The sequence below is a fragment of the Eubalaena glacialis genome, chromosome 18, assembly GCF_028564815.1.
Source record: "Eubalaena glacialis isolate mEubGla1 chromosome 18, mEubGla1.1.hap2.+ XY, whole genome shotgun sequence".
In the NCBI taxonomy this organism is placed as follows: Eukaryota; Metazoa; Chordata; class Mammalia; order Artiodactyla; family Balaenidae; genus Eubalaena; species Eubalaena glacialis.
In genome coordinates this window covers 53,334,794-53,359,882 of record NC_083733.1, presented here as the reverse complement: position 1 = coordinate 53,359,882, position 25,089 = coordinate 53,334,794, and the positions used below count along the sequence as shown (strand labels likewise).

General features: G+C 58.7%; 2 protein-coding genes across 5 annotated transcripts; both read right to left on the bottom strand.

Moving 5' to 3' along the window:
* Window positions 1-20: 20 nt before the first annotated feature.
* KMT2B (lysine methyltransferase 2B) lies at window positions 21-20,271 on the bottom strand. 3 transcript variants are annotated; one of them, XM_061174032.1, is made up of 37 exons: window positions 19,888-20,271; window positions 18,666-18,738; window positions 16,406-18,426; window positions 16,058-16,171; window positions 15,813-15,963; window positions 15,248-15,527; window positions 15,031-15,086; window positions 14,522-14,800; window positions 14,120-14,214; window positions 13,741-13,839; window positions 13,486-13,599; window positions 13,218-13,364; window positions 13,023-13,118; window positions 12,434-12,551; window positions 11,824-11,937; window positions 11,467-11,651; window positions 11,303-11,392; window positions 11,113-11,217; window positions 10,906-10,979; window positions 10,188-10,303; window positions 10,001-10,092; window positions 9,783-9,920; window positions 8,893-9,051; window positions 8,527-8,647; window positions 8,371-8,449; window positions 8,108-8,268; window positions 6,827-7,054; window positions 5,447-6,743; window positions 5,271-5,360; window positions 5,084-5,193; window positions 1,974-2,111; window positions 1,815-1,889; window positions 1,533-1,710; window positions 1,121-1,228; window positions 920-1,003; window positions 672-801; window positions 21-581 (listed from the first exon to the last, which is right to left on the bottom strand). In XM_061174032.1, the coding sequence occupies exons 1-37, from the start codon at window positions 20,254-20,256 to the stop codon at window positions 306-308; spliced, it is 8,160 nt and encodes a 2,719-aa protein (XP_061030015.1). In that variant the 5' UTR covers window positions 20,257-20,271; the 3' UTR covers window positions 21-305. The 3 variants fall into 3 exon arrangements, with proteins under 3 accessions (XP_061030015.1, XP_061030017.1, XP_061030016.1); XM_061174034.1 differs by lacking the exon at window positions 19,888-20,271 and having other exon boundaries at window positions 16,406-18,087; window positions 18,232-18,426; window positions 18,666-18,731; XM_061174033.1 differs by lacking the exons at window positions 21-581; window positions 672-801; window positions 920-1,003; window positions 1,121-1,228 and adding an exon at window positions 1,240-1,345 and having other exon boundaries at window positions 19,888-20,256.
* A 1,251-nt stretch (window positions 20,272-21,522) lies between these two features.
* Window positions 21,523-23,674, bottom strand: ZBTB32 (zinc finger and BTB domain containing 32). 2 transcript variants are annotated; one of them, XM_061174133.1, is made up of 5 exons: window positions 22,788-23,674; window positions 22,458-22,594; window positions 22,277-22,345; window positions 21,989-22,153; window positions 21,523-21,803 (listed from the first exon to the last, which is right to left on the bottom strand). In XM_061174133.1, exons 1-5 carry the CDS (start codon window positions 23,672-23,674, stop codon window positions 21,523-21,525), a joined length of 1,539 nt encoding a protein of 512 aa, XP_061030116.1. The 2 variants fall into 2 exon arrangements, with proteins under 2 accessions (XP_061030116.1, XP_061030117.1); XM_061174134.1 differs by having other exon boundaries at window positions 22,458-22,531.
* Window positions 23,675-25,089: the final 1,415 nt, after the last annotated feature.

Below are 25,089 nucleotides of genomic sequence, written 5' to 3'. Positions count from 1 at the left end.
TACAAATGGAAGACCACCTCTCCAAACATTGACAGACTTTATTGTGGGGGGTTCCCACCTGGGATCCCACCCTCTTAAATAAAAAAGTGCATAGAAAAGGAGGGATTTAGAAACTTTTGTACAATATCTACATCCTGGGCCCCCAGGGAAAGAAGGGGGCGATTGCTGGGTGGGCTGGAGGGGTGGAGGCAGGGCCCTTGCCACCTGCATGCCCACATCCACCCTGAACATGAGGGTGGGGTGAGATGCTCTGGGAGGGACGAGGGGCAAGATGGCAGCGGGGGGCGTGGCAGGCAGCCACAGCTTCAGTTAAGGAACCGACGGCAGCGCTTGGCGCCACAGTTGCAGGGCAGCTTGTTGCTGGCATCCTCAATGGGGAACTTGTAGTCATAGGTGAGCTCCTCGCCACGCAGGATGCGGCGCAGGGCGAAGATGACGATGTGCTTCTGGCCCTCCACGTGGATGACTCGAGAGAAGCAGTTGGGCTCACACGAGTGGTTGATGAAGCGGGCAGCATTGCCATGCATGGTGGCATCCACCACGTCAAAGTCATCCATGCGGAACATGTAGCACCCAATGCCCTACAGGGATAGGGTGGGGCAGTCAGGGGCTCTGTTCCCATGGACCACACCGTTTCACCCGTCTCATTCCCATGGCCTGGCAGAGCCTACCTTCCCATCATAGAACTTCTCCCGCTTGTCAGTCAGCACAGAGCGAATGACAATACCAGAGTACTCAATGACCATCTCGCCGGCGTCGATGTTGCGTTTACAGAACAGGCCCCGCCCGTGGATGGCAGATCTGCAGGGTTGCATGGGCAAGGGGGAGGTCAGGGGGCAGGGGGACAGAACCAAGGCAGTCCCACACTAGGGCACCTATCCATCCACCCAAGGGGCATCCTCCCCCCAACCCCACTGACCTGTAGACACCCACAGCCTCTTTGGATGTCTTCTTGAGGTGGCGAAAGCGCATGGCCATGGGCAGCTCCAGACTGGTGGCGCGTCTGGTGGGGGACGGCAGTGTCACACAGGTTGGTACCCAGGAATGACCTCTCTTGCCCCGATCACCCTCTTTTGGACCTTTCCAGACCATCCCCAGTATCCTGGCCTGCCCTCCATACCTGGTTGACCTGAGCTGCACCTCATCCTCTTCCTCGTCACAGGTGGCTCCCTCAGGGAGCACCCGGTGCTGGGAGGCCAGGAAGTTGAACATGTCAAAGGTGCACTTCCTGCAGGTGGGAGGGAGGAAGGGAAGGAGGTTCACACCGATTCTTCCAAGAAGATGCTACCCATCTATTCTCTGGCCTGGGCCTGCTGCCGGTAGGGTAGGAGCAATACTGCTACTACTGAAGACACAGCAAAAGGGGAACAGATGAGGTTCATTCTTCTGATGTGAACTCTAGGAATAACTTCCGGAGTGGCCTAGTATCTTCTCCTCAGACCTCAGTTTCTAATCTGTAAAGACTTAATTCCCACCCTTGAGAACTCCTATAGGGCTACCCCGACTCAGGCACCACACCCCAGACCTCTCACCGGAGATAGACCTCAGCACGGGCTGCCCCATGGGGATTCAGGGGTGGCTCCTCCTGGCCCTCTCCCTGCTGGTGGTAGCGGAATTTATAGTGCTGGCAGCGCTGAGCTCCGGGCAGTTGCTCTGCCAGGAAGATGACAGCATCGTGGTGGATGCCCAGGAGCCTTGCCCCACTCATTCCTGGGGAGAGTCAAAAGTGAGGACACATAAGTCATGTTGGAGGCCCATCCTGCCAACAGGGAGTCATCCCGGCCCCCAGCATCCCTGTGAAACCCCTCAGTTACCACTAAAGGAGAGATGTCTGAGCCGGGCATGCCCTCGGGCCTCTTGCACCTTCTCAATCAGAATTCTCCATGCCCCTGGGGAGAGGGCAGGGCCAGAGCTGTCAGGATGGTGTTCTACGGGACACCTTCCCTCCCTGTCAATGCTACTCCCAAACTCACCCTCCAAGCTCTCGGCCTCCACGCTGAAGCCATCCTCACTGCTGATCTCGAAACGCAGGTGTGGGCCAGCCCGTTTAGGGGCCTGGTTCTCTTTGTCCTCTGGGGATGGAGGCTCTTCCTCAGAGCTTGAAGCCTCACCTGGTCCCAAGGAGCAGATCAGAGTTGGTGAGGGTCACCCCTCCTGGACTCAAAGCCCCTGGTTCCCCTCTGCCCTTCCTTCCTCCCCGCGTATAAGCACAGTTGCTGGGTCTGAGGGCCTTCCTCCTGCAATATTTGCCCAGTGAACCCTAAAGAATGGACATTATTTTTTCTAGAGGGCCTACAGTCCCTTTACTGCAGGACGTGCTTATGGCTCACTCAAACTCAGTCTACCGTAAATGCCGATCTACTCCTCATTTTTCTGCATCTCACACAAAATTTAAAGTACTGGAGAACTACTATATTTTGCACATGTATTTTTCTTATGTGCACCACATTTCTGTAAAGATTACCAGTATATTATTATAAAGGCCCATACTCACAGAATCAAGTATATGTACACTATGAGGGATTTCTCAGGGGCTAAAAATTTTAAAGCTAGAACAGATAGGACTAGCTGACACAGGTGAGGTGGATGTGAGAGAAAACGGGGGTCAAAGACAATTCTTGAGGTGTGGAGCCTGAACAATTGGAAGGATAAAATGGTCACTGACTGAGATGGTGAAGGTGAGGGAGAAACGAGTTTGGGGTGAAGGTCGAGAACTCAGTTTGGAACATGTTGAGCCTGAGATTCCTCTTAGAAAACCTCCCCTTTCAACTTGCTTGTGGAGATGGCGAACAGGCAGCAGGATATAAGAGCCTGGCTAGTGATTTGGGGGCTATCAGAATTAGAGATGGGGTTTAGAGCCAGGAAGCTAGACAAGAGCACTTGGGAGTGAGTGGAGATTAGAGAAGTCAAGGCCAGGGCCCGGGGCCACACCAAAGCTGACAGGCTGGGGCAGTGAGGAGGCACAGCCATAGGTGAGGAGACGGCTGGGGTGCTGGAAGCCAGGAAAGGAAGTGCTTCAAGGAGGGAGGGATCAGCACACCAAATGCTGCTACTGGCTCAAGCAGGATGTGGACTGAGGCCTGACCATTGTACCTGGGTTGAGTGGGGTGGGGGGCATACGTTTGAGTGGAGCATACTTTAGGAGGGGCAGGAGTCACATGGCCGTACTTTCTCCCCACAGAACTGCTCTGGGCCAACCTGCCTATATGCCCTTCCAGCCCTAAGCAAGACTCTAAACCTAACTCTTGCTGTGTGTCCCACATCATCTCCGGGCCTCGCAGTGCCCTAGGGTCCACCTCTGACTTCTGCCACCTTTCCCCATCCTCACTTCCATTCTGTTCCCTGAGCACAACCACAGAGGCCTCGCCTGGGCACACTCTCACTTTCTTCTTTCTCATGGTGCTCATCCTAAGCTAGAATGCGCTTGTTAATTATGCATCTGTTTCCTCTAGCAAAATGTGGTCTGGTCCCTATGGGCAGGGACCTGTCTGTCATGGTCACTGCCATATCCTCATGCCATCTCCGACCCCTGTAAGTAGCCTTTCAGTTAAACAGTCTCAGTCTACTTCATTCCACTTCCATACTCAGCAGCTTAACTCTACATAATGAGAAAATCCACACATCTGGACAGGACTTGGGGCCACAAGGAATTCCGAGCCTCAGGCTGCTCAATTATCAGCTTACTTGGCCGTAGCCTACTCCCTCTCCCACTGCCCTCCATGACCAACAGAGCACTGCCCTTCCAGCTTCACTGAGTCCATCAGCCAGAACTGCTCCACGTGCCCCCATCCTGCATACTGATGTCTCGTATCTCTGCAAGTACAGGCATAACTCGGAGATACTGCGGGTTCAATTCCAGACCACGGCAATAGAGCGAATATTGCAATAAAGTGAGTCACACAAATCTTTTAGTTTCCCAGTGCATATACAAGTTACGTTTATACTATACTGTAGTCTAGTAAGTGTGCAACAGCATTATGTCTAAAAAAACAATGTACATACCTTAATTAAAAAATACTTTATTGCTAAAAAAATGCTAAACATCATGTGAGCCTTCAGGGAGTTGTAATCTTTTTGCGAGAGTAACAGCAAAGATCACTGATCACAGATCACCGTAACAAATAATGAAACAGTTTGAAGTATTAAGAAAATTACCAAAGTGTGACACAGAGACACAAAGTGAGCAAATACTGTTGGAAACATGACGCTGATAGACTTGCTCCATGCAGGGTTTCCAAAAACCTTCAATTTGTAAAAAACGTGACAAAGCAAAGGGCAATAAAACGAGGTATGCCTGTACGCCTTCCTCATGTCCTTCCCTCCATCTCAGGGGTCTCTTATGCGAACCTGACTGCTACGTCTCCTCCCACCTCCTTTTCCATCCACGAGTCCCCGCCACCCTTATTCCTGCTTTTGCTGTCACAGCCCTCACACCAAACCCCTCTGAGCTGCTCCCCCCAACCCCCACCCCCCACCCCAGACTCTTAACTGAGCTTTTTGGCAAGGTGCCTGGCTGCTGTTCTGGCTTCCTCATCAAACACTGTCTTCAGTTCTGGACTCGGACACAACATCCTCCCTACCCTGTGCCACCTGCCCAGACAGTACACCAATCCTAGACCCCACATGCCTGGTGTTCTCTGTGGCAGTTGGCACTGCTGACCACTCCCTTCCCTGAGCCTCTGGGACACCACCCGCCTCTGATCTCCTTCCCACTGTTCTTGTCCTTCCTCTGGGTCCTAGGTGGGCTCCATCCTCTGTGGATGATCCCCAGAACTTCATCTCTGGCTTTACTAGGTACCTAACCTCTGACCCTGGTACACTAGCCCCTGAAGCCCTTCCTTGGGCTCTTGGGCACACTGAACAGGCATGTGTCTGTTTCTGACACAGGCCATAAGCTCCCAAGGGTGTCTCTGTAACTCTAACACCCAGCCTCAGGCTCGTACCCAGGTAGGTGTGCAATGTGCAACACCCAGTGCGTTGTTTTTGTTTTTTTTTTTTAAGTGGACCAATTCTGTATCTGTGAGTTACTCAGCTGAGGCAAGCACAGGGAAGGATGCAGTGAGAGGGAAAGGCTGGCCCCTACCTGAGTAGTGGTGCCACTGGGACTCAAGCAGCAGGTCAGGGGGACCATCGGGGGCCCGGGGAGGACCACCTTCTGGAAGTGGCAGCAGAGGGGACCGGTCCTGGAGGGGCCTGTGAGGAGAGACCTGTCAGAAGGAGGAAGCGACAGAGGTTCCAGAGCCTCCAGGGAAAGGAGGCTGGCCACTCACCTCGGGCTTTCCCCCCAAGTGGGCTCCCCAGGATCATCCAGGTCGAGAACTCCACGCACAGTGGGCGTTTTCATCCTCACTCGGCTAAACCTGGTGCGGGGTGGACCGTGAGAAGGCTGAGGTGCCTTCTCCTGCCCACCTTTCTCCCACTCCGCAGCCTGGGCACGCTCACTCACCCGCTGCCACAAAGCCCTGGACCCTGGGGGGGGTCCTCCGAGGACTCTCCATCTTCCTCCAGCCGGGGAGTTTTGCTTGGGGGAGGTGCTGGTGGGGAACGGCCAGAGAAGGTGGACACCCTTTTGACGCGGATGGCCTGGCGGGGCGGGCTGGGGGGCCCACTGCTCAACACCAGCGTCAGTGGAGGGGGGGGTGGGGGAGGGGCAGGGCGGACCACCCCTACTACTGGCAACACACCCAGCAGGGGTCCTGGGGGCAGAGTCCAGGAAGCAGGGGCCGTGGGGGGGATGGGAGGGGGCAGAGGTGGTTGCTTCACTGGGGGTGAGACAGGTTCACCCTCCCCTGCCATCTTTACGAACACTTGCCCCAGCTTGTTGACAAGGATGATCTTGGATGTGGCAGGTTTGGGGGGCTCGGGGGCAGGGCCCAGGCTCAATACCCGGACCCCTGGGGCCCCAGGGAGCCAGGCAAACGTCCGGGTGGGGTCAGCTGGGCTAGGGGGCAGGCCCTGAGGGGGCTGGCTGCCATTGGCCAAGGGAGGTGCTGGGGGGAGTGGCTCCTCTCTAGGCCCAGCGCCCCCCTCCCCAGGCCCCCCTAGGTTCTTCAACACAAAATCCACGATTTCTGACGGCAAGTCCTCGGGAGGTCGAGCCCTGTCCCCTGCAGCCCCAATGACCCCAGCCCGGCCTGCTCCTGGCCCTGAAGGTGGAGTCCCCTGGCCCCGAGGCTGCTGGACTGCCTCGGCCTCGCTGTCGGTGCCATCATCCACTCCGTCCAGCTGTTCAATGCGGGGGGCTCCAGGGAGGGCTCCAGGGGCCAGGGCAGGGCCAGACACCACAGTCACAGGGAAGTGGACGTAGCGGGGGGTGGGGCTGGCCTCCTCCTCCGAGCTGTCCCCTGGGCCCCCGTGGCTGCTCCCCACTGCCCCTGCAGCCACAATCTCTTCCTGGAAGGGCTCAGTCCCCAGCAGGCTGGCCGCAAAGTCCAGGTCAGCAGCACTCAGTCCTGACACCACCTCCATGTCCTCAAAGTCTGGGCCCAGGTCTTCAGGGGGTGGTGGAGGAGATGGGGCCCGGCCAGGGGGAGCCAGCTCCCCTGAGGTAGGTGTGAGGGCTCTAACGACTGAGGTAGGAGGGGGCACCCTGAGCTGAGGAGAGGTTCTGAGAGGGGGAGAGGCCCGCCGCGATGGTGGCAGCCTGGAAGCCAGGGGGCTGGGACGACGGGAGCGTCTGGGGGGAGCTGGGAAGTCCGGGTCTCCCACCGTAGGGATGTGGTGGGTCAGAGAAGATGGACTTCCTGTAGGGGGAAGGGTCAGGGTCAGCCAGGAGCTCCTGCCTCACCCTGTCCCACCCCTCTCCCAGACACTCCCAGGTACTCACCAGGGGAGGGCAGAGGTCCAAAGGAGACACCCCCCAAGGGCCTCCGGGATGGTGAGTAGTTGGGCACTTTGATTCGAGCCCCCGAGAAGGAGCGGGGGGCTGGAGGAGGGGCGCTGCTTGGATCCGGCCGAAGTGGGGGGTCCTGGTTCTCAACGGGTGAGTGGTGCTCAGGAGCTCTAGGGATAAGGGCATCTGTATCTGGTGGGGGGTCCACATGATCTGGGGGCTCTAAAGAGGCAAGAGAATGGCATCATGGATGGCAGGGGCTCTTTGTGAAAGCCTCCCCTCACATACCCTTCGTTCTTTTGAACCAACCGTACCTTCTCTGCCTGGCCCCTGAGCTGGGGACAAGGCGCATGGGTTCCCAGTCATCACCCAGGTCCCAAACCCCTCTGCGGCTTCTGCAAAACCTCCACACACACCTGGGTCAGAGTTCCTTTGTGACCCCTCCTCACCCATCCTTTGCCATCTCCCCACTTGCTGGCTGCCTACTGCTGATTCAGGCCCCACACACGGCCAGTCCTACCTGCTCTGCACATCCCTGCCACATCAAATGCATCCACCCCGTCCTGGCGCTTGCGGCTTCCCCATTACCTGGCTCCACCCAATCTGTGCAAGCTGATCTCTGCTGCCTCCTCCCAACACTTCCTTGTTTCCAGCCAGGATGGCTGTACCCTCCTCCCCTCTCTACCCTGTGTCATGCTCCAACCCAGAACAAACACCTTACCCACAAGCGCAATCCAAATCTCCTCCTCCTCCCATTCGGCCCACAAGGACCTCTCCCTCTACCTATCTCCAAGCCCGTTCTTTGCTTCATGCCATCCAGCGCTCAGCTACATCCCTCAGTGCTAGCACAGATGGGAAGGTGCCAGTTTGGGAAATGAGCAGATTTAGGCTTGAATCCTGGCTCCACCACTAGGTCACTGTGGAGAGCTACTGCCCTCTTTGAGTTGTACAGAGGAGCTTATACCTTTCTCAAAGGGCTGTGGGAGCATTACATGAGCATGCAGCCCCAAGTCAGGTGGCCATAAATGCTCCCTACATTTGTGCACAAGCAGGTAGCATGGCGCTCTCCCCTCAGCGTCCTGGGAGACGCTGAGCACAGCCCCCGCACACTATGTGCAGCCATTAAGTCATCTCAAGCTACTGCCGTTACAACAAGTGGAACAATGGCAAGCATCCTGGGGTTTCCTTAGGGCACTAGGAGAATAAGGGTTGGTGGGTAACTGTTTGGGGAGGGCAGCACTCAGGGAAGAAAATGAAGGAGTTCCCAGGCTGTACCTGAGGAAGGGGCGGGGCTGTGCACAATGGTCTGGTTCTCCTCTGCCGCCTCCAGGTGAACCGGCTCTTCCCTCGGCCCCCATGGCCGATACTCCAGAATTCGACACCGATACCAGCAGCGCCGCCGAGCATCTACCGTGCTCCAGTATAGACGGGAGCACCTGAGGGGTGGGCGCGTGGGACAGGAGGGTCAGGACAACTTAGGAAACAAGATCCAGTCCTGGAGACCCCCCTGCCGCACCAATGTCCCTTGGACTGCTCACTGGTAGCCAATGGGGAAGAGCCGTCCCTCGCAGTCTGAGAGGTCAGACAGAGTGCCCAAGGAGTCGATTCGGATGGAGCCTATGGTGCAGAGGAGAGGTCAGGAGGGTGGGCCCAGGCAGGGTCAGGAAGACCAGGGTAGAGAGCAAGCTGCTTACCAATGAGCACATTGATGGCATCAGGTTCAAGCCCCGTCAAGAACTTTCGCTTGAAGTTGATACCCTCAAAGTCCACATAGACTCGGCGCAGAACATCAAAACCGTCAGGGGTCACGATCTCCTGGGGGGGGGGGTGGCAAACGGGGTTGCTGGATTGGTGGGGGGTGAGGGGGATGCGAGGGAAGGCTCTGGAGGCAGAGACTGGTCAGTCAGGGGCTTGACTAAAGGACTGGGGGCGGGGGGTAAGAGAACAAGGAAGAGACACTGAGAGGCAGCTGGGGCCAGGCCTGAGGGGCTACGGAGCTCCCTGAGTGGAAGAGGAAGAGAGTGCAGTGGGGAGCTGTCTCCCCCAGGGTGCGGGCCAACCTTGCCATCCAGCAGGTCTGTATGTTTCTGGCAGAAAACTTTCTTGTCATCCTGGAAGATGCAGTAGCTGGCCCGGGCACACATGAAGTGGAAGTTGCTGAGGCAGGAGGAAAGGCAGCAGCCCACCGTGGCTCCAGGCTTCAGGCAGAGCTCACAGCGCTGTGGGGGGAAGGGGATGCTAAAGGGGGAAGCCAGTGACCCGAGCCAGGGTCTGACACTCAGCATCACTGTCCTTGAGACTCTGCTTGGGCCCCTGACTAGCCCAGCACCTCACCAAGCAAAGGCACTCACCAAACATTACCTCTCCCCTAGTTGCATCCAGGGCCACGTACACATCAAAACCATTTCAGACTGTTTGAAACACAATTGCAGTAGGAAAAAAAATAACAAGAGCTAAGGCTGAGAGTGGCATTTACCTTACCATCTTCCTCATGCTGTTCTAGCATGGAACCTGTATTATTTCACCTTCACATCTGCCCTCCGTGGTACATCTCTCTATCATCCTTCTTTCTGAGGGTGAGCTGGAGACGTTCTACAGTACCTGACTCAGGTTCGAAACTGGTAAGGGGGATTCTAACTCAGGCTACACCTCACCTCAGAGGGATGTAATAAGAGCTAAATGCCACACTGTATGGAAAGCATCCAGCACAGGTTTAATCAACAGGATTCAACAGACTTTTAGTCTCCCAGGCTTCAGGCCCATATTATGGCCAGAGAGCACAAATAGGAAAAGAGCTGCTGTCACTGCAGCACCACAGTGCTGGGACAACCAAGAAAGGTACCTAGGACCAGCAGTGGAAGGACAAGCTGTGGCAGAGACTAAACAAGAGCTGTCTCCGAGTGGAGGAGGGCCCCGAGGACTGCCCACCTCTCCAGGCCCGTGCCCTCACCATCTGCCTCCCTCGAGCCACAGCAGCGTGCACGTTCTTGAGGGAGCCGTCGTTTTCTTCGAACACTTCGGCTGACCAGATGGCACAGTTGACGTGTGTCCACTCATTCTGCCCGATGTACAGAAGCCGCCCCGCCTCCTGGGGACAGAGGAGGGTGGCAGGAGGGGAGGCCCCAGAGACCAGACCCCACAGCCTGGGCTTCATGCAGTAGCCCTCACCTTAGAGTCTGCATCCCCATATTTGAGGCACAGCGCACACTGACGGGGGTCCTCCAGGTGTGAGAAAGCAGCTGAATCCTTGCCCTGGAAAGCTGGAAGGGGTGTGGGAAGGAAGGTCCAAGAATGAGGACCTGGAGCCTGGCCCACCAATCAGGGGATCTGGCTTCCAGCCCCGATTTCCCAGTACCTGTTGAGGGATCCCCTGGAGGCTGCCCTGATTCTGGGGTCTCTGGTTCCTGCTGCCTCCACTGAGCGTAGACATGGTCCAGGGAAGGGGGCAACACGGCATTGGGGAGGACTCCGCTGTGGACAGGCAGGGTCAGCCTCTGACACGCCTTTTAACGGGGGGTGGGGGCTGCACTGGGGCCCACCCACAGTATCAGCTTGAACATGCCATGACACTCTCTGTCCTCTCTCTACGTGGAATTTCTCTCAGTCTCCCAAACAAGCCAGGCCCTCTCATGCCACCTTTGGCCCACGAAACACTGTTCCTCATGCCCGGAATACTTTTCCTCCACTTCTCAGCTTGGATGTCACCTCTCCGGGAAGCCTCAGGCCCTAGGCTCCTAGGCAGGCGCCTCCTCTGGGCTCCCAGAGCCCCTGGGTCTCCCCATCACGCCCTGACTGTCTGGGTCATCAGTGCCTGCCCACCCTCCCAAACATGGCTCGCCCACTGCTGTCCCCAACACCGCCTTGCATAAAGTAGAACCGAAGTGAGAGTTAACTACACAATCTGAGTCTCTGCTCGTCTAGAGCCACTAGGGACTCTCATGCTGGTTCCACCACCCTCCAGACCCTAACCCTGCTCCTCGTCTATTCTCAGTCCAGCTTGACCCTGGACTCCTAGGTGCCCTTGCCTTTGCCCTCACTCCCTGGTTCCCCTCCTGCTACCCAGCCTTGCTCACTTGGGCAGCCGGGTACTCCGTCGCCAGTACTTGGGGTCGTGGGCGTCGAACCAGCCGAACGCAGACTCTAGCAGCTGGGGAGCAGGTCAACAGGATGAGAAAAATTGGCTTCCCCAGGAGAGCTGGCAGGGGCAGGATCTGAAGGACCCACTCTCTCCTCCCCACTACCACGCTAGCTACCCTCCAGGCATCCCCCAAAGAGCTCACCTTCAGTAGGAGCCCCTTCGTCTGGCCTCCAGCCCGGCGCTCCGGCGTCTCTCCCTCTTCCGAGTGCCTCATCAGGATGCCCACCACATCCTCCATGAAGCTGTGCTGTAAGGGGGTTTGTCAGGACTCGAGCCTCGACCCCAACCCTCTCCTCCTGGCACCCACCTGTTCCTCTCAGTGTCCCACTCACCACGGACTTGTAGTGGCCTTCCTCAAAGCGCTGGCTCACAGCGTGCAGATCACAGGGCCCTGGGTGCAGCTGCTTTCCATCCTGCCCACACTGCAAAGAGGGGAAGTCAGCAGGGCTCGTGCTGGGCCTAGGCCCACCCCGTCCTGCCACCTGGGGCCCCAGACCTGGGTGCACAGCAGCAGTGGGCCTGCCACCTTGGAGCTCAGCAGGCCCTGGAGCACCTGGCGCAGGCCCCCCTGCAGGGCCCCACTCAGGGCCTCTCGCCAGCGGGGGTGCGTGGCCCCAGCACACGGCCCACAGGTATACAGCACCGAGTCTGGCAGTCCCGAAAGGATCTCATAGTCTTCATCTAGAACAGACAGGGCAGGAAAGGAAAAAATGGTTTAGGGAGACCTGAGGGCTCTCAGCAGCCCCCAGATCACCAAGAACATTTAGCCCTGTCCCCTGAGGGCCTGTGGTGGAGGGTAGAACAGGGATCCCCAAAGGACTGAGGTCAGCCCCCAGGTAATCCACCCACTCACCTGAGAGCCCCTCACACTTCGCGTGCACCCAGTGGTCACACTGGGCGCACTGCATCATCTTGCTCTCGTAGTCGTTGTCTTCATAGCAGCGTGTGCAGATCGGGCAGTAGTTTCCTGGAGCGAGAGGGAGGAAGAGACAAGTCAGAGGGGCTGGTGCCACTAGCTGCCGCTCAGAGTCCCTGCCCAGAGGCCAGCCATCCCTTGACTGCTGCATGAGCTGCCTCTGTCATGCCCCACTTGGGTCCCTACCGCTCCCCAAAAGCTGGCTGAGGATAAGGCTGCTTTTCTAACTCTGCAGCCCCAAGGCCTCACAAAGGAAAGAGCTTTGCTAAACATGCTGCCTGAGTAAATGAGGAAGCCCAGGTCTTCAAAGAGCTCAGTGGAGACTTGAGGTTCCAGGAGGTATCTCAGGGACCACCACAAGGGTGGGCTCCAGGCCCTCCACTCCCACTGCCCTCAGTGGGAGAGTACTCTGAGTGGAAGGAAAGGCTCCAAAGTTTGAAGAGAGTAGAAAGCCACTAGAGAAGAGTATCTGTTCCAACTGCTTGTCTAGGAACCTGGCCCACTCCCCGGTGGCCCCCGGGGCCCCGGTCCCCTGCCAGGTCCCCACCTTTCTCATAGAGCTGGGTGCACCTGGGGCAGAGGCTGTAATCTCCCGACCACTCGACGTCCCAGTTCTTGCCTGGAGTCGCCCCACAGCTCTTACAGCGCACGCAGGCTGAGCAGATCTGGGAAGGCAGGGCGACGTTAGGGGGAAAGCCAGACACCGGGCTGGAGCAGTGCGAAGGGGGGATGGGCAAAGAGGAGGCAGGAGACAGATGAGGAAGGATGGGTAAGAGGAGAAAAGGTGTGCAGGAGAGGTGAAGAGGAGGAGGAAGGGAGAAGGAGAGAAACAGAGCAGGAGAGAAATGAAGTGGGGAGATCGGTAGAATGAGACAGAAGAAGTTAGGCTAGAGCAGGAGGGGGCTGTGAGCTGGGGACCATGGAATACATGAGCCCGTAAAACCATTACATACAAATTCTGCACATAAATCTTGTCTACGTGAAATTGTTGAAGAGGACGTGTGATGTTTATCAAACTCTCAGAAGGACCTCCACCCTTCCCCTCCTCCTGAGAGCCCTGGCCTAGAGCAAGTCTGGGGGTGGTGTGCGGCATTAATCAGAACGCCAAAGTAAGGGGTGGGGGCCTCATCTCTCACCCAGTGGCGCCGTTTGCGTGTGGCCCGGGTTGGGTAGCTGGGCCCCAGGCAGGCTGGGTGGTAAGCATGGCGGCAGCGCTCGCACTCCAGGAGGTGCTGTTGGATGTTGGAGAAAGACAGCAATGGCAGAACCTACTGGCACAGGGACACCCCTTCTCTCTCATGCCTCCACTGCCATGGCCCTCGTGCCCAAACCTTGGATCCCCGGCCTTTGCGCCCACAGACATGGCAGAACTTGCAGCGGCGGCAGCACCAAGTGTCATGATGTTGGGGCAGGGGCCGCTCGGCCTCCTCCAGGCAGAATGGATGGAAAGGGTCACAGCAGACTTGGCAGAACACCAGCTGGGGTGGGGAGACGGAACGACGGGCAGAGTGTGAGGCCAGGAGGCCAGGGAATGTGACCCTGTGGAGAGGGCCCAAGAAACCAGACTTGGGGGGCTGTGAAAAAAGGCAGGGGTCCAACCTCATGCAGGCCTTTGCTGGCACACAGCAAGCACACCATCGGTGGTCCCCCTGGCACGGAGGTGAGGACGCTCAGGCCGCCCATCAGCCACACGTTCTCCAGATCACAATCCTCCTGAGGGAAGAGAAGACAAGGGATCAGAGAGCAGCCAGGAACACAAGCCAGATCCAACCTTAGAGCCCTGGTTTCTCACTCATAATCAACAAGTTTCTTCCCACCGTAGTCCCCACCACCCTCCCCTGCTCCGTGCCATACCTTAAAATCCACACGAACCCGGTGCACGCCATCAGGGGACTTTTGTTTTCCAGTCCAGCCATTGGGAAAAGAGACAAAAGGGCCAGGGGCCAAAGCATCCTAGGGAGGATGGTGGTGCTCAGAGTGCTGCCAGCCCCACCCTTTGCCAACTTTTCTCCTCACCGCCCTCTCCTCCAGCCTACCCAACCCTACCTTTTGCCCAGATCCTACTTGGCCTTCCAGAAGGATAGGCCTGCTTCACCCCCTCAGGACCTGTCCTCTGGCGTGGACACACCACGGCACTCAAGTGAGCCTGTTACCCTGACTTGCCAGGAAGCTCCTTTGGATGGAGCCATGCCTTCCACAGGACTCGGGGTTCTTGGTGTGGGGCTATGCTGACCTTGTCCAGGCGCCTTCGGGCCTTGAGCTGCAACACAGGCTGCAGGGTGGGTTTGCGGGGCCGACTCTGCTCCTCTGGTTCTGGTACTGGCAGCTCTAGGCAGGACACGTGAGCGGTGAGGTTTCCCCCTCTTCTCTGCCCCATTCCCCCTCTTCTACAACCCCCAATTGTTACCTGGATCCCTAGGGCCTTCTTTAACTAGACAAGGTCCACTAGGATGACTTGGGCCTTGTTCAGCAGGCTACTGAAAACCTCCTGCGCCCTGCACCCGTTCTCCCTGTCCACTAAAACCACCCCCCTTCTCTACACTGAGACCGACAAAGCCCTGGGTCTGGGAGTCCTGACCCTTCCACACAAAAGACACAGGACTGACCGACAGAGGAAGCAACAAACAATTCGCACCATTCTCTCGGGGGGTCCGACGCCGAGGAGCAGGGGGACCCCCGGGCTCTGAGTCATCCGAGTCCTCGAAGATATCATAGGAGGGTCGCTGTTTGACGCAGCGCCGGGCTGACTTGCGCTGCAGTAGGAGGGAGTCCTGCTCCTCGGGCCCCGGGGGGGCCACCACCTCCTCCCGGGGCCCCCCAGCTCCCGCCCCCCGGCGTGGGCCTGGAGGACCAGGGGAGGCCTCAGGAGATTCATCGGAATCCCAGGGCAACAGCGTCTTCACTATCGTCCGGCCTGTGGGAACAGGGGACTTAGTAGGATCTGAGCTCAGCCAGGGACATGGGACACTGGGATGGAGAAAAGCCAGAAAAAAGTGGGGCAGAAGCAAACAAGCACACGATGGAAAAGAAAAGAAAGGTGGTAGACTGCAAAGATATGGGAAGAAGAGCAAAGAAGACATGGTTTCCTCCGTACCACGAATCTCAGTAAGATTGTGTAAAGAAGTGCTCCTCAAACCTCGTTACCTTTTTTGGCCAGCCGTTCCATCTTCCGAGCCTCTATCTTGTCACACTTCCGGTATCTGGGGAGGGGAGCAGCACGTCACCAGGGTAGGGGACTGGTGGTCTGGGGGAAGAGAGGAAGCTCTCCACAAGGATGCCAATCCCACTGCTCTGCAGGGGCAGGAGGCCTGGGTAACTGACAACCATGGGTGGGAAGGCAGGCTGCACCCCAGCTACTCACACACAGCACTGCTTCTTGGTGTTGGGGCCCCCAAACTTGGGCTTGTCCAGGCAGTTGACACAGGACCCACAGTCCTGCACACGCAGGCAGCCCCGACAGTGTCCACACCGTGCCATCCGCATTTTCTTGCCGTGATGGGAGGGCAGTGAGCGCCGGGGTGCATGTGCCAGGGTTCCTCCAGACCCCGCAGGCTCTGAGTCTCCCCCAGGCCCTACTGGCTCCACTTTGCCCCGCCGGGACCGAGATGGGACGCTCTCAGTCTCAGATGCTGACGACGTATCTAGTGCAGCGGAGAGGCCGGGATGGAGCCACAAAGCCACCAGGAGTTCTACCTCATTTCCCTAACCTCCCCTAGATCCCATTCAACTGGCCTTCTGGTCCCCCCTTTCCCACAGTGCTCCCATTCCAGGTGCTCCCAACACTAAGTGCTAAGACCTAGCACTCCAACCCACTTGCCACCTGGCCCCAAGCACCCGACTCAGCTGCCATTCCCCCAGGTTCTTGATGCCTTCACTTGCCCCCAACTTGACACAGCTGTCAAATTTCCCAACAAGCCCGCCCCTACCCTCCGTGGCGAGGTCCTGCCGATCCCGGAGAGGGAGAGCACTGAGGCGGGGGACGTCTTCGGGTACCATGGCCCGGGCCTGACCCAGGGCCACAGCAGCATGACGGCAGACATGTTTGATGCGGGGGCCTTGCACAGGGGACTCGGGGCCCTGGGGGGAGGAGAAAGCAGGAACACATGTGGAGCGCTGCCCCTTGTGGCCCCGCAACCAGCCTTCTGCAGAGGGCCTTCTTCCCACTCCATACCGACGGTCTCTCTCTCTTAGTTTCCATCGATTCATCTTCAGACTTGACAGAACCTCTGTCTGGGATCTGCTTGACAGCCCCCACGACCTCCTCCATCTGCCCTCCAGGGCTTGACTGGTGGGGGAATAAACAGGGTCAGAGGCTAGAGTGTGAGAAAAAATGGGGCCAGGAGACTAGCACTGGGGAGGGATGGGGCCAGGGAAGGAACACAGGAAGCTGGGGGACAGGGGAAGGACTGGCTCTGAAGGTTCCCTGCAATGCTGGAGGGTGTCTAGGGAGGGAACGAGGTTCAGGGGCTGCAGAGAATTGAGGCTGGGTGCAGGGGCCTGGCCCAAGTACCACGCTCACCGGCATCAAAGATGCCACCTTCTGCTGCTGCTGCTGGTCGATCTTGATTAGCTGCACCTTGGCTCTCTTGAGGAGGCTGAACATTTTCTCCTCCACACCAGACAGTGGTAAGGAACCCAGGCCTGCAGTCCGGGCCTTTTCCAGTGGTGGCGGCTGCTGTGGTGGCAGCGGCTGCAGCTGTAACTGCGGCTGTACTTGTGACTGCTGTGGTGGTAGTGCTGGAGGCAGCAGCTGGGTGTGCAAGGCCTGTACGGGCTGCTGCAGCTGAGCCTGAGGCTGCTGCCCACTGCTTGGAGCTGGAGCCCCAGGAGGCGGCACCTCGGCCTTAACAGGAGTGGCGACCACAGGGGCAAATCGAGGCAAGCTGAGGTGGTTCGTGCGGCCCACTGCCCGTGGCTCAGGCTCAGCTGGAGAGTCATCGGCAGGAGGCGGCTCTGGCTCAGGGGCTTCAGGGGCCCCAAGAGGAGGAGTAGTAAGCACCGATTCGTAGATCTTCAGGTGGGCTTCGCTTGGGGTAAACTGAGGGGCCCGAAGGAGCAGGGGCCTCCGGGATGGAGTGACGGGTGCAGGAAGCGGGGGTGGGGCCGGCGGAGGAGCAGGGGGAGGAGGGGGCAGTTCCCGGGTCAGTGAGGTCCAGCGAAATGTGGGTTCCCTTAGGATGGACCGTCTCTTCTCAGGGAGTGGGGCTGGGGTAGGTGGAGGAGTTGGGGCACGCGGTGGAGACGGGGCTGGTGCTGGTTCCTGGGGGGCGAGTGGGGAGGTGGCAACAGGAGGCCGTAGAGTAGGTGAGACCTCCACCTTTGAGGGTTTGGGCGGGTCTTCATCCATAAATCGCCGGGGCGTCTTGATGACACGGGAAGAGCGGGCACTCACCACAGGCATAATAAACTGCCGGATGTTCTTCAGAAAGGTGGTACTTTTGGGGGCCACAGTGGGGCTGTCTTCCAGAGGGCCTCCTGTGGTGGTGCTGGGGACTGGAGTGGGAGGAGAGGTGCCCTCTGGCCCTGCCCGAGCAGCTTCCCGCTCTGCCCGCTGGCTGGGAGTCAGGGGAGGCCGGCCCCTCTTCCTGGAGCATGTAGCTGGGACCACGGGAGGAGGGGATTCTTCCTGCTCCTCTGGGGCAGGAGGCGGTGGAGGGGATGGTGGGGGCGGAGGAGACACTGGGGGTGGTGGAGGGCAAAGTGGGGATGGAGGAGATGTTGAGCGGGGTGGGAGGGAAGGAGGAGGTGGAGGGGCTGGAGGAGTCAGGGGTGGTGACGGCAGCTTTGCCTCTTCCTTTTCCTCAGCTAGCACCATCTCTTCCTCGGCTGCAGCTCGCTCTTCCTTCTCTTCCTCCTCCTCCTTGTCTTTCTCTTCTTTCTTCTCCTCTCCGTCCTCCTCCAGCTTCTGCTCCTTCCTCCAGCAGGGGCCCTCTCCCTGTCCAGATCCAACTCTTCCTTGAGGGGCATCCTGCCAGCTTTCCTCATGTTGATCTTGACCCTGACCTGATTCAAGTCCCAAGGACAATTGTCCCATCTTCACTTTTTTGGCCTTTGAAACAAACTTGATCACGAGGGGGAGCCCGCCTCGGCCTCGGCCCCTGCCTCCACGGCCTCCTCGCCCAGACTGTCCTCCACGCTTGGGGGTCCCAGGTCCTGGGCCGGGCCCCTCCTTGCACTTCCAGCTGCCAGTTCGGTGTTTTACTGGAACAACAGGAGGTGGGGGCTCAGGTTTGGGGATTGTCACAGCTGCTTCTGCCACCACTACTGCTTGCTGCTTCTTCCTGCAGGGGCCTGCTGACCGTCCTGGGGGCCGCCCCCGAGACCGACGGGGGGTGGAGGACTCACATGCCCGGCTCCGGGGGGCTGGGGGTGCCTGGGCCCGCCGGAGAAGTTCAGTCAGTGCCTGCACCATCCGTTCTGTGCCCTCCTCACCCCGTTTCCGGGCAGGAGTCTTTGGGGGGGTAGGAGCCACATCTGCTAGGCGAGGAGGCGGAAGGGGGGTCATCTTATGCTTGCGGCCCCGACCTCGGGGGGCTCGACCTAAAAGGAGAATAGGTGTGGGGAGATGGGTCAAGGTAGCCCTGCAGACTGAGGAAGACTCCAGGAGGGCAGGGACTAAGTCTTGTCTGTTTCCCCAACAGCCCAGCCTAGCTTGAGCTTTGAACACAGAACACACTTGGTAACTGATGAAGACTCTAGTTGAGCAGGGAAGAGCTGACATGAAAAGCAAGAATAACATTCCTGTAAAGCTATAGAGGTAGAGTTTCCCCATCACTCACCTCGCTGGGATCGGAGCGCAGAGCGCAGGGAACTGGGGGCCACATCTTCATCTGAATGAAAACCCTGAAACTCCTGATTTAGGGGACCAGGGGTGGAGGGGAGAAACAGCAGTCAGTGCCAAAGCCCTCGTTTCATGTGAGACTCAGGTTCCGAGGAATATCCCCAGCTTCCCCCTTAACATATCCCTATTTACAAAAGAACTAAAAAGACTGGAAAATGAGGAGAAAAGAAAAGATGGTCTCCTCCTAGGGATGGAGGCAGAGGGTATTTTGAAGCTGCACCCCCAGTTCCAGACCACACCAGCACAGCCATCAGTGGTTCACTGGTCCAAAGGGAACACAAGAGGGTCTCCTCAGATCAGGCAGTAGGCACTATCCTCAGATTCCCTCATCCCCAACTGAGAAAAAAGTGGAACCTCCGCTTATACCCTCTCGGGCTGTAGTTTCTTCCTGAATGAAAATGGGAATTGGGGCACCCAAGCAGGGTGTGTGTTTGTGTGTGGGTGTGTGTGCGTGTGTGTGTATATCAAGCGGTTTATCATATTATAATCTGCCCTGAGTCCTCAGGTGGCTACAAACTGTCCTAAGTAATAAAACGCACATCTTCCTGCCTTTCTGAGAGACTGATAATAAATCCTGAATTGAACTCAGACCTGCTAGAGTGCCCAGTCTCATCCTGCATTCCATTTCTCTTCAACCTGTGCCCCCAAGAGGAAGCCCTCCACCATTTTACCCTCTCTCCACTTTAAGTCAGAAGAAGAATTGGGGCGCTGGTGAAATCAGGGATGTGTCGGAGGTTATGCGGCCGGGCGGGGCAGCCTGCAGGTAAGAGCCCAGAGAGCCCTAGCCTGGGTCCACTCGAGCCACCCTGCTGCTGTCAACCACCGGTTGGGCGTGCAGTCTCCACAGCCTCCTAGCCCAAACATCTCCTGCCCTGGATTTGCCAACTACCAAGAAGGATCAGCCCAAGACACTTCAGCAGAACCAGCCTCGGGCCCAAGTGCCCAGCTACAGCCCAGGCTTCTCTATCCACTTTCAGAGGCCTCTTCCTCCGACAGCTCCGTGCAGCCTACCTCCTCCCATGCCTATTTCCAGGGCCCTTTCCCTCCTCAGGAGGCCTGAGGACCACGCTTCCCCACGCCACCCCTCGGGGCCACCCAGACCCCTGGAAGCCCCCCGCCTCCGCCCCGCCCGGCGCTGGGGACGCCTCCGACTGCCTCACCTCATCGTCGGACTCCCCGTCACTGCTCTCCTCCTCCAGCAGGCAGTCCCGGCTCGGGCCCCAGCCCCAGCCCCGGCCCCGGCCCCGGCCCCGACCCCGCTGAATGCGCGGGCCGGCCCACAGGCGGCGGAGCCGGCGCAGGCCCCGGCGGAGCCCCAGCAAACGGAGCAGGGCCGTGTCCTCCCCGGGCTCGGCTCCGCCCGGCCCCGCCGCGCCGCCGCCGCGCCGCAGAGCTACCCGCACTCTTTCGGCCCCGCTGCCCCGTCCGCCGCGGCCCCCGCCCCCGCCAGAACCCCGCGGCCGGCCCGGGAAGCGGCCCCGCGCGGAGCCAGGCCCGGGGCAACTGCCGCCGCCCGCCGCCGCCGCCATCTTGGCACCGTGAGAGGGGCCGGGGAGGCGGGGGGAGGGGCGGCCCGTAAGCAGGGCCGGGGGGGAGGGGAGCAGAGGAGGGGCGGGGCGGCGGCTCACGACAACAACCAGCGCCGCCGCGGGGTTGGCGGGAGCCGGGGGCTGGGCCGGCCGCGCGCGGGGCACCACGGGAGCGGGAGTCCGAGGCCGTCCGACCGTCACCCTTAGACCGCATCTGAAGAGCATAGACCCCCGCGTCGCGGCGGGAGAGGATGAGGCGCATGGGGCCTCTGGGAAATGTAGTTCAAGCGCCTCGCTCCTTCCCGGCGAGCTAGGGCCGCGAGAGCTGGGACTATGGGGTCCTGACCCGACCCAGAAAGGGATCTCCGGGGCCGCCGGGAGATGTGGTTCTTGCCCCAGACTCCTCCCATTGTTCTTGTCGAGGCCAGCGGCCCGTGTGAACTACCACTCCCAGAGGGCGGTGGGCCTCGGACCCTGGGAACACCAGAGACACTGGAAAATGAAGTTCGCTACTGCAGGAGGCGTGGGCTGGGTAAGGGGCGGCGGCAAAAGATTACTCTCAGTTCGGAGCTCGACCCGGCAGCCGTTTCGTACAGCCTGGAGGGAAGATGCCGGAGAGGCTGCGGCCTTTCGGCTCTTGTGCTCTAGGAAAGAAGGAGGGTGGCCGAAAGCAGGGCGGAGCACGCGTTCCTCTCGAGCCCCCGGCTGGGGGCCCAGACTCAGACTCCGCGCGCAGTTGCTTGCTGTGGAAGGGACGGGTAACTTGGGTTCTGACAGCCTCCCCCCACAGGGCTTGCTGCTAAGTCGGCCTGGACGCCGAGTCCTCGCGGCCCGCTGCCTCCGGGTAAGGACGGGGAGCCCCGGGAGACGGAGGAGGTGGCCGCCGCGCTGAACCACCAGGGGCCGCTACAGGACTAGGGGCAAGGCTGTCCCCCGCGCGCAGGCTGAAGTCCGGACTCGGCTTTCTGGTCCGGAGAGGAGGGCACAGGAAACTCTTTATTTTGGTGATGAACCGCCAGTCCCCGCACAGTTAACCTTCACTCGTGCACACTTCACTGCCCTCACCCCACACGGGCTCGCTGGCCCAGGTTTCTGTGGCCCGCGGTCATCTGGGAGAGGGCTCTTGGCGCCCTTCCTGCGACGCTTCTTGGAGCAGAGTTTGCTAGGCTGCCGTAGCCGCGGTGCGAGGTCAGAAGCCTAGCCGGCCCGCCGGCCCATCTTTTATTCTGTACGCTGGCTGAAGCCAAAGAAGCTACTGACACCCTGTCAGGTGGTTGAGGAAGGGGGCCTACAGGGAGAGGTCGAGGCCCGAGATGGCCTCGAGGAGGAGGAGGAGTAGAGGAAGGTGGAGCGAATGGTCCATCCCGGCGGGAGCTGGCTGGGCGAGTGGCCGCGCATGTGCGTCTGCATGGAGGCCAGGCTGGGGCAGCCGGCCTGGCACAGAGGGCAGCGGTAGGGTGCGGCCCCGTGCGTCCGCAGGTGCTTGGTCATGGCTGAGAAGTCCCGGGAGCGCTGGGGACAGAGGCTACAGGAGAAGGGCTTCTCTCCTAGGGCAGGTGGAGGGGAAGACCCATGAAGGAAAGAAGAAAGGAACGAAAGCTGGCCTAGGGGTAGATTGGGGCAACTGGGCAAGGTCGTTGCGGGGGAGCCAGACACTCGAGAGGGACTTAGGAGTGGGCCCACTGGAGTTTGGAAGGAGGTAGACAATTCACACAGGGCAGGGCGCCCATACCTGTGTGGACACGGTAGTGCGTCTCCATCTGATGTTTGAGTGAAAACCTCTTTCCACAGACAGAACAAGAATAGGGCCGAGACCGAGCAGGAGGGGGTGGGGGAGGGTGTTGTTGAGATGCGTGGCTTGCTGTGCCCACATGACCCACACAGGTTGCAAGTTCACCTATGGGGACAAAAGGCAAAGGAGGGCAGGGCTGGGAATCCCAGAGCCGGATCACTGGAACACTCAGGCAAGACATCAGGGGCTACAGTGGGGCTGAGGCAAAAGTGCCTTCACCCTACTCACCTGTGTGCCTCTGATCAGACTCTTCCATCTCCCCAGGGCTGAGCTGTGTGGGGCCCTGGGGGAGGGAACCTGAAGGGAGCAAAGTAGGGGCTCTGCTCAGGCTGGACTCCTGGAGCCCCAGCCTCAGCCCCAGCTGAGAGAACATGTTACAGGGTGCATGCAGGGCAAGTGAGGGGCTTACCTGGGGTGGGGCTGCAGGAGGCCAACTGGTTCTGGTTCCAGAGGCCTTTGTGGAGGTTCAGGGACAGTGGGATCCTGGGAGTGGGATGGGGAAGAGTTACAGCTTTGGCTACACCTGGGATCCTGGCCAATTCCTTTCTGGGGAGGGAGGTGTCATGAGTCCTCAGGGGCTGGGCTTTGGATTTCCCTGTGGTGGGAGCTTCTTGTCCTTTCCCCAGCTCAGGAAATGTATAGTAGAGATAAGAGATGTGGTGCCCTTCCACCCTTCACTGCTGCCTCTCCTGAGCCACTCCCTCCCAACCGGAGGTCTTCCATAGGCCCTTCAACTCACCTCTGGTCCTGAGGCCAGACCTCCTGCCGGGCTGCAGTCATGGGGGTGCTATGGGAGAAGGGAGTGCCATATCTGGGCGGCAACAGCAGGATGCTCCACAGGGCAGGCTGGCCCTCCCCCAACCAAGGGGCCTCAGCCCACCAGGGCCTAGGGGTGATGCCGGTTTGGAGGGAACCTGGTGGGGGAAGGGGGCCAGGGAACTCCCGCAGACTTTCCTCAGAGCCCCCTGGACTGTCCCTCACCCACATGATCACTTCTTGCTTCCCATCTGCTCCTCCGCGGCCAACAGGGGATTGGTTGAGTTTCTCCTCTGGTCTCATCTGCTCCCCTTGATCCTCGAGAGTTGCCTCTGCCATCTCAGGGCTCTCTCTTGATGGCCTGTGCCTGTGCAACGTCTCCTGTTCTTTCCCACCAGCTCTAACAAACTTCTGTGGTCTCTGCTTCTCTCCAAAGCCCCCCACTCCTCTCACAGAATCCCTTGTGGGTTTCTCTGGCTCCTCCTGTTGTTCCTTCAGCCCTGGACCCACCTCTTCTCTGGCTGTATCTCTTCGAGCCCTCATGCATGCCTCTTCCAGGGACTGCACCCCTAATGCTCTGGCTGCCTCCTCAAGGGGCCCCAGTTCCCCAGGTTGCAGCTCTAGGCTCTCCCCATAAACAAAGTGCAGAAGTTGGGCAAAGGTGGAAGGGCTGATGCCTTTCACCAGAGCCCAGTGACCCCTGCGACCCAGTTGCTGGCTCACACCTGCCAGCACCAGGCTGTGGGCAGGGAACTCCTGGCTCCCCACTGTGATCAGGGTATCACACAGTGCTGGCCGGAGCCTGGCTGCTAGCCGTACCAGCCGATCAGAGCCATAGGGACTAGGCAGTCTTGTTGGGGACATGGGCATTGTGCCTTGCCTGGGTACCAATCTCAGAGGTTCTGAGAGAAGGGCCACAGTGTGGGGTCCATGGTGAAAAGTGGAGGGAGGAACAGCATATTCTCAAGCCTGTGGAGGTGAGGGGAGAGAGAGTGAGTTGCTGGTTCTGAATCAGAGCTCTCTGTCCTGAATGGAGCAGATAAACTGACCCGAGAGAGGACCTGAGCTTATCCAGAATCATAGCAGGGGCCAGGGGTGGGGGTGGGGTGGTGGGAGAATGGAAATCAGACCAAATTCAGGACTTAAAGAGCAAGGACCAGACAGTTAAGAACTATGTCAAGTAGTGGATTTAAGACTAGTAGAGATGGGTCCTGCCAGTTGGCAATGTCTGACTTAAAGGATAGCAAACACTGATACTTCTGCTTCTCCAAGCTCGTCTGCAGGGAAAGACCTCTGAATAGGTCAGGCTCTCCTCATTCCAGACAAGAAGATCACCACAAAACCCAGTCAGCCCTGGAAGTTAGGGATGGAGCAAGACACAGCTTCATGGGTGAGTTTAGAAAGCTAGTGTGTCCTCCCCCTGCAAGCCCATCATGTGGAGCTGAGGGTCCCGAGAGGAAGAAAGGGCAGCAAGACAGGGGTCGTAACTGCAGGAGGGCAGGCTCTAAGGGATCAATCAATCATCTCCCTGAGGACGAAACTTCTAGAACCCATCCTCAGAGAAGGAACTGGAAGAGACCAAAGACTCCCATGCAGTGAGATAAGAGAGCAGGTCAGAAGCCACAGGAGAGAAGGCTCCTCACCCGAAGATGGAGAGACTTTGGAGAAGGCTTTGACCCTTGAGGAAGCCGGAGAAAGGGAAATGGGAACTATAGAGGGAGAGGCTATTTCCTCTCAAGATTAGGATAAGGAGATGGTTCAATTTTGTTTTTCATAAGCCAAAAGTGAAGAACAGAAAGACAGAACCGAACAAGGCAGAAATTTATCACACATCAAAACCACCACATTGGCTTTTAAGAAAACTGGGAACCCAGATACGAAGAGACGCACCTAAGTGTCGCAGTGCCCAGCAGGCATATTCCTAGGTGTGGGCTCACCATGAGTATGGACCCCATAGGAGGGAGGATTACTAGTTGGACACTTCACGGAGAGGGCTACAGGCTGGCAGGAAGTGGACAGAAAGAGGGGTGTAGTGGGAGGAAAGTCTCAGCTGGGGAGAAGCAGCCACTCACCGGTTGTAGCTTCCTCCTGGACACCGCATGCTCTGAACTGCTGTTGGGGCTCCTGGGCGCCCCTACCCTGGAGCTAGCCCCGCCCCTGACCTCACAGTCGTCCATTGGGTGTCCCAAGTATCAGTCTGCCACAGTCCCCCAAGGGGTGTGGTTTTATACCCCTGGCTGTGCTTCACCCCTCCAGGAGAGACCACTCCTCCCCTCCAGAGCCCA